The 8,223-nt window shown below is 60.3% G+C and overlaps 1 protein-coding gene across 1 annotated transcript; it reads left to right on the top strand.

The window, feature by feature from the left end:
* Window positions 1-474: 474 nt before the first annotated feature.
* On the top strand, window positions 475-4,656 carry LOC122387606. The gene has a single exon (XM_043377946.1). The coding sequence runs from the start codon at window positions 475-477 to the stop codon at window positions 4,654-4,656; it is 4,182 nt and encodes a 1,393-aa protein (XP_043233881.1).
* The last annotated feature ends 3,567 nt before the right edge of the window (window positions 4,657-8,223 follow it).

Below are 8,223 nucleotides of genomic sequence, written 5' to 3'. Positions count from 1 at the left end.
GCGCCGGACGGCGCAGCGGCGCGCCGGCCCGCGGCCGGCGCGCCCGACGTGGAGGCAGTGGGCGGCGCAGTAGGAGAGGCGGCAACGCACTCACCCTATGGTGCTGTAGACGCCGTGGAGGCGGCAGCGGCCGATGCGCCAGACGGCGGAGCGGCCCGCCAGCCCGTGGCCGATGCGCACGAAGCGGAGGCGCGCCGGCCCGCGGCCGATGCGCCCGACGCGGAGGCAGTGGGCGGCGCTGTAGGAGAGGAGGCGCCCCACACGCCCGATGGTGCTGTAGACGCTGTCGAGGTGGCAGCGGTCGATGCGCTAGACGACGCAGCGGCCCGCCAGCCCGCGGCCGATGCGCACGACGCGGAGGCAGTGGGCGGCGCTGATGGACAGGCTCCGGTGGACGCGCCCGCCCGTCGTCGCGGCGACCAGCACCTGCTGGCTCGCAATTATGTCCCCGCCGAGTTCGAGCCGCCGGCTGGCATGCAGCTGGGCCGAATGGACACGGTCTGTGCCCATTGTGGAGCGCTGCGCTGGCGTGCCGAGCCCGCAGGCGCCTGTTGCCATCAGGGCAAGGTGCAGCTTGACTTCCATCCCCCGCCGCCGGACGAGCTGGTGGAGCTGATGACCCCCGGCACGGCGTTCTATGACGAGTTTCGTGGCAAAATTCGCGCTTATAACACGGCCTTCCAGCTGGCCAGTATGGGGTGCGACGTTGTCCGACACGACGGGGCCTATCACGCGGCCTTCACCGTTCAGGGTACCGTTTGCCATCGTATGGGGGCCCTACTGCCCGCTCGCGACGGCGAGGAGCAGTTCATGCAGGTGTATTTCCTTGACGCAGACGAGGCCACCGCGCGACGTGCCACCATGTGTGGCGGCCTCGACAGAGCCGTTCTCAACATCCTTTTGGGCATGCTGCACGAGCACAACAACTACGTGCGTGCGCTCCAGCCGGCTCTGCTGATGGCGCGCGGTGTGCCGAACTGCCGGATCGTGTTGTCGGCCGAACACCGGCCGCTGTCGGAGCACGAGCGCCGGTTCAATCTACCGATCGGTCGCGAAGTGGCGGTCCTGATGCCCAATGAGATGGGGGGCCGGCGCGACATCGTCGTTCGCGAACGCGGCGGACAACTGTTCCGCATCGACGAACTGAGCCGCCAGTACGACCCGCTGCTCTATGTGCTGCTGCACCCGCGCGGCACGGACGGGTGGTCGCTCGAGCTGAAGGCCGAGCGCGGCGTCACAATCCGTCAGTATGGTGCGTTCCACATGCGCTTCCGACCGGGTCATTTCAATCTCATTCCGCGAGGGGGCCGGCTGTTTCAACAGTACCTGGTGGACACTGAGGCAAAAGCCGAGTCGAGTCGTCTGTCGTATGTGCGCGCGAACCAGGACGGCTTCAACGGCTTCCGCGCCGAGACCATCCGCGGCGTGCGAGACGCGCTGGCTGACGGCGAGGAGCACGGCCGAGCCGTCGGACGGCGCGTGGTGCTGCCGGCATCCGTAACGAGTAGTCCGCGCTTCATGATGGCCAAACTACAAGACGCTCTCTGCTACGTTCGAGACTTTGGCGCGGCCGACTTTTTCATCACCGTGACGTGCAACCCGGCCTGGCCAGAGATTGAGCAAACTCTGCGCACCCTCTACCCGGGGGAGAGGCCGGGCGACCACGATCGGCCGTGCGACCACCCTGACGTTGTCAGTCAGGTGTTTGACCTCAAGCTGCAGGCGCTGCTGAAGCAGCTGCGAGGCGGCATCCTGGGTCGGCAGCGGGCGATTCTGCACACGATCGAGTGGCAGAAGCGTGGCCTGCCGCACGCTCACCTTCTGCTGTGGGTCGTGCCCGCTGACAAACCTCGCGCTGAAGACGTGGACGCGTGCGTGTGCGCTGAGCTGCCAGATCCAGAGGCTGATCCGGAACTGCACGCGATCGTCTGCACCAAGATGGTGCACGGTCCGTGCGGTGCGCTGAACCCACAGGCGGTCTGTATGAAGGACGGCCGCTGTAGCGTCGGCTACCCGCGCCCGTATCTAGAGGCCACAGAGCTGCCAGAGCGCACCTATCCCAAGTACAGGCGGCGCGCGCCGGAGGACGGCGGTCAGCGTGCGCGGACGCCAGGACGGCGCGGTGTGGAAATCGACAACCGCTGGATCGTTCCCTACAATCCGCACATCCTTCGCGCGCTGGACTCACACGTCAACGTCGAGCTGATCACGCACGCGATGGGGGCGATCCGCTACTGCATCAAGTATGTCACCAAGGGCTCGGATAGGATCATGTTCGCCGTGCAGCCCGACGGCGTGGTTGACGAGGTGACCCAGTATCAGAACAGCCGGTACCTGGGATCCATGGAGGCAGCGTGGCGGCTGCTGGACCGACCAGTCCACGTCCATCATCCGCCGGTCCAGCGGCTGCAGCTGCATCTCGGTGACGACGAGAGACGTGTCGTGTTCCGCGGCGACGAAAATCTGGAAGCGGTCATCGCGGGCGAGCAGGCTAATCCATCCATGCTCACAGCCTTCTTTGAGCTGTGCCAGCGTGACGCGTTCGCGGCGACACTCCTCTACCCAGAGGTGCCGCGATACTACACGTGGCAGGTGCGACGCGGTCGGGGCGCAGATGCCCGTCCGGCCCACTGGAAACGCCGCGTCCGTGGCCAGCCTCACCCCGAGGTGCCGGGCGTGGTTGCCTCTGAGACTCTGTCGCGCGTGTACACCACGACGCCGCGCGCGGGCGAAGTTTTCTTTCTTCGCCTGCTCCTCCACAGCGTCCGAGGTCCGCGCTCTTACGAGCACCTCCGCACGGTCGATGGCCGCGTGTGTGCCACCATGCGCGAGGCGTGCTCCGCACTGGGGCTGCTCGAGGACGGAGCGCACTGGGCGCGCGCACTGGAGGAGGCGAGTGTGACGCGCTTTCCAGGTGGTTTGCGTTTCCTCTTCGCTCTGATTTTGATCGAGGGAGAGGCTACGTGCGATCCCATGGCGCTGTGGATGAGGTTCGCGGACGCCCTGTCCGAGGACATCGCTCGCCGTCAGCACACCGCTCGCGCGGCTGGCAGACGCGGTCTCACCGAAGACGAAGTGCGCCAGCAGGCGCTGCGGAAGATCGCTGGCATTCTCCGCCGGCTGCGCGGAAGATCGCTGGCGGAGTACGGACTGCCGGTGCCGCCGGTGCCGGACGCCGCCGCCGCCGCCGATGGCGACGACGAGCCGCCCGGCGGTCCCGAGTACGACCCGGCCGCTCTGGCCGATCGCGTTGAGCGCGACGAGCCGCGTCTGACGGATGACCAGCGCGCCGTCTATGACGAGGTGCTGCGACGGCTGGACAATGACGAATCGGGTGTCATTTTCCTGCAGGCTCCGGGCGGCTGCGGCAAGACATACCTGGAGAACCTGCTGCTGGCCAAGGTGCGCAGCCGGGGACACGTGGCAGTTGCAGTGGCCACATCCGGCATCGCAGCCAGCCTGTTGGAGGGCGGCACGACTGCCCATCATCGGTTCAAGATTCCTCTGCAGCTGCATCGTGACAACGAGAACGTCTGCGGCATTGATCGCCGCTCTCCCGAGGCCGACTACCTTCGCCGCTGTCGCCTCATTGTATGGGACGAAGCGGCCATGACGAACCGGCGCGCCACTGAGGCGGTCGACCGGGCTCTCCAAGACGTCCGCGACAGCCAAGAGCTGTTTGGCGGCGTTCTGACGCTGCTCTCTGGCGACTGGAGACAGATTCTGCCAGTGGTGAAGCGCGGCGGGCGCGCAGAGATTGTTGACGCCTGCCTCAAGTCATCGCCCATGTGGCCTCGAATCGACACCATGGAGCTCGCGACCAACATGCGGGCGTTGAACGGCGACGATCAGGCCGGTGAGTTCGCCAACTTCCTGCTGCGCGTCGGCGACGGCCGGCTGCCCGTCGTGGCACAGCCGGACTCGGTGCAGGTGCCCGAGTTGGTGGTCAGTCCGGCGCGCAGTCTCGCCGCCTTGGTCGATCGCATTTTCCCTGACATGGCCGAGCGACACCGTGATGAAGAGTGGCTGCATGAGCGCGCCATCCTCTCGCCGCTAAATGCGACCGTTGACAGGGCGAATGAGGCCGCGCTGGCCCTTCTGCCCGGCGAAACAGTCACGTACGCTAGCGTCGACACCATCAGTGACGACGACAACGAGGATCACGGGCCTCCGGTGCCCACCGAGGTGCTCAACGCGATCGACGTGTCGGGCATGCCGTCGCATCGACTTCAGGTCAAGGTCGGCGCCCCGGTCGTGTTGATGCGCAACCTCGATGCTCCGCGCGTCGTGAACGGCACGCTGTGCACGGTGCTGCGCGCCGCGCCCAACGTGCTCGAGCTGCGAATCGCCAGTGGAGTCGCGCGCGGCGAGACGCTGTTTTTGCCGCGCCTCCCTCTGGTGGTGAGCGCTGTCGATTCCGGCATCGGCCGACCATTCCGCCGCTGTCAGTTCCCCGTCAAGCTGTCATTCGCCATGACCATCAATCGCTGCCAAGGGCAGACTAAGCGACGCGTGGGCATATATCTGCCATCCCCGGCCTTCACTCATGGCCAGTTCTACGTGGCTCTCTCGCGCGTAGGCAGCTTTGATTCAGTCGAGGATCTTTCCACGCACAACCATCGGACGCGGAATGTCGTGTACAGAGAGGTTCTGTGAGGTGCGCGCGCCAGGATCGGGCGTCATACGGGTGCGTTATCGGACGTTATCTTAGTTCGGTTGTCGAGCGACGATCGGATGTACCCCGCGTTGTGCCGTCCTTCACCCTTGCTATGACGTTGAGCCCGGAGTGGCCGGAGGAAGCCCTTGCTCCTTGAGTGGGCGGGCCACTCTGTCTGTCCGGGTGGTCAATGTCGACGGCCAACTGTGGGCTGCGGCCAATCGTATTGGGCGTTAGGAAGCGGGTGCGTCATCGGGCGTAATCTTAGGCGTTATCGGGAGTATAGTCATGCGGCGGCGTCCAAGCGCGGTCAGATACCCCTGTGGTCAGTCGTTTGGTACGAGGTGGCAGCAGTCGAGGCGCCAGACGGCGCAGTGCCGGCCCGCGGCCGATGCGCCCGACGCGGAGGCAGTGGGCGGCGCCGTAGGAGAGGCGGCGCCACACCCGCTCGATGATGCTGAAGACGCTGTCGAGGCGGCAGCGGTCGATGCGCCGGACGGCGCAGCGGCGCGCCAGCCCGCGGCCGATGCGCACGACGCGGAGGCAGTGGGCGGCGCTGATGGGCAGGCTCCGGTGGACGTGTGGCCCCTGTGGTCAGTCGTGTGGCACGGCTGATGGTCCGTGTGCTGTGCTTTTTAGTCTGGAAATGTTAGCGCGTCGCTGTTGGTTGTGAGACCCCCCTTTCAGACGTGTGAACGTATGAAGTCCGTGTCGTGTGATCGATCGGACACTTCGCCCTTGATAGGGGGAGTCTGAACCGCTGCGGGGCGAGTCTTACGTCTGAGCGTGTCAGTGAGTGAGTCCGTGCGCGAATGTGTGCGTGAATGTAACTGTGTCAGGTGTGACGGTTGCTAGCGCGTCGCTGTCGGTTGTGAGACCCCCCTTTCAGACGTGTGTACGTCTGAAGTCCGTGTCGTGTGATCAATCGGACACTTCACCCCTTGATAGGGGGAGTCTGAACCGCTGTGAGGCGAGTCTTACGTCTGGGAGTGTCAGTGAGTGAGTCTGTGGCCAGTGTGAGTCAGGAGTGAGTCAGTGTGCGTGGCTGCATCTGTTTCCCGTGTATCCCGTATCCGTATCCCTTTTCCCTTATCCTTATCCCGTATCCGTTTCGATCCTTTAGATATTTGGATTGGTGAATGATTGCGCTTGAGTGAGTGTGTGCCGGTACGTGCTGACGTAACGGGCCCTTAACCGTTACACAAAAATTTGGCATCGTTCACCTAAGTTCATCAGTAGCTTCACATTTACATTTTATTGTTCTTCATTCATATTTATTGTTTTTAATTCATATAAAAAAAATGCTCTAAAAACGTGTTAAGGGCGGGGTGCGCTCTCGGAGCACTTCCACGTTAGTGCACCCTGGTAACAGGCTGTGTTCAGTGTCTGGAGCCGACTTTGATGTTGCTTATTGAATGCTTCATATATCCATCACTTCGGCATGGCGACCCTGAACTATGCCTGGCTAAGACTCCGAGCTGATTTTATTTCCTATACCTTTAACATAGCTTCTAGACTAGACGACTTATCAAACACCAATCGATCCCAAATTTTATGGCTACACGTGATTTTATGGCTACACGTGAGCGACAGCGAACACAAGTCACCTAGTATAGTATACTATTTGAGTAGGATTGCGGGTTTTTTGAAACGCTCAGTTTTTGCAGCGAGCTTTTTCTCTTAGGGCTTGCGAGATAGCTGCGTACACACATATCTCTTCAGCATTGCGCGCCACACAGGAATGCGGCTGATTCACGTGCTTTTGTGAGCGAGGTGCTTCCCTCCGGGAGAAATTCGCCGGCCACCGGCCGGCCGACGGCTGGAAAATTCCACCGGCCGGCCCGGCGGCGGTGTGCAATGTGGGCAGGTGCTGCCACCTGTGCAGTCGTCCGGCCAGAGCCGCCGTGCGCGGTAGTTCCGCGTGCGGCCGCCAGAGGCATATCGCCCCGCGCGTCGCTTCAAACCTGACGAATCTACAAAAAGTTAAATAACTTTAATAAGAGAGACGATAAAGCCACAATTCCAACGCTGAATGTTGGGCAAAAGCAAAGGGATCCAACACAACCATCTGTATTTACTGTATTTACCCTTTTCAGTCAGCGATAAGCCCCAGAAATCGCACCGGTGCAAAACTCGCAAGCTGTTCACCGTGCAAGGTATTGCATTATAACCACCCACCGGCTCTCTCAACGTATGTGTAATCGCTTAATAGGTAGGACGCAAAAAGCAAGTGAGAAATGGTAGGTAGGTGAAACAAAATACGAATTGGAATGAAACATAACTCAAATTGCAAACAATTCATTGAAAACAAAACAAAACGGTCTGAGACCAAGGCAAATTCGCAAAGTCTTTAGTCGTCTAAAGACGTCTGATTTAAACGTCGGAAAGGAACAAGTTTTTTGCGGTATTTTGGCAAGTAAATACCAAGTATTTTAGAACAAGTTCTTTGCGGTATTTAGGCAAGTAAATACCTTTGGCAGGCTTTCAGTACATTAGCAAGTTTTCAGTACATTACCAAGTAGCAGGTGATACAGCAAGCTGGCAGGTATTTTGGCAAGTTCAACAAGTTTTTCGCGAATATCTAAGCTTCTAGACGTCCGATCAACACGGGACAAACACCAATCGGTCCCAAATTTTCTCCTTAATCATTTTATGGCCAACGCGACGCGTAGCGAGCCAAGATATCTTGTTTAATATACTATTTGACTAGGATTTGGCGTTATTTGAAGTGCTCAGTTTTTGCAGCGAGCTTTTCCTGTTAGGGCTTGCGAGATATCTGCGTGCACACATATCTCTTCAACATTGCACGCCTCACAGGAATGCGGCTGAATCACGTGCGATTGTGAGTGAGGTGCTTCCCTCCGGGAGAAATTCGCCGTCCCCATATGCTTAACACAGAGCCGAGCGGCGGCTGACAGGTGGCCGGCTCTCGGGAGATCGGCAGCCGACACTCGAAAAATCGACAACCCGCCGCTGAATGCGCGTGCGGCAGTGCTGAGCCGAGTCGTTCCCACGGTCTGGCGGCCAGCTGGGTGGGGGCGGGGTGGGGAGTGGGGCGGCCGATTGCCAGCCGGTTCTCCACGGGCAGGTGCTGCCACCTGCGCAGTAGTTCCACTGGCGGCCGCCAGGCCCGTGTGCGGGCCGTGCGCGGTAGTTCCGCCAGCGGCCGCCAGAGGTCACGCGCGTCGTGTCTAACCTGACGAAGCTACAAAAAGTTAGATAACTTTTATAAGAGGGACGATAAAGCCACAATTCCAACGCTGAATGTTGGGCAAAAGCCTAGGGATCCAACACAGCCATCTGTATTTACTGTATTTACCCTTTCCTGTCAGCGATAAGCCCCAGCAATCGCACCGCTGTAAAACACGCAAGCTGTTCACCGTGCAGGGTATTGCATTATAACCACCCACCGGCTCTCTCAATGTATGTGTAATCGCTTAATAGGTAGGACGCGAAAAGCAACGGAGAAATGATAGGTAGGTGAAACAAAACACGGATTGGGAATAAGCATAACCCAAATTGCAAACAATTCATTGAAACAAATCAAAAAACTATGTGAGACCAAG

The sequence above is a fragment of the Amphibalanus amphitrite genome, unplaced genomic scaffold (genome assembly GCF_019059575.1).
Source record: "Amphibalanus amphitrite isolate SeventyFive unplaced genomic scaffold, NRLGWU_Aamphi_draft 000291F_arrow, whole genome shotgun sequence".
Lineage (NCBI taxonomy): Eukaryota > Metazoa > Arthropoda > Thecostraca > Balanomorpha > Balanidae > Amphibalanus > Amphibalanus amphitrite.
This window is presented reverse-complemented; position numbering and strand designations above follow the sequence as displayed.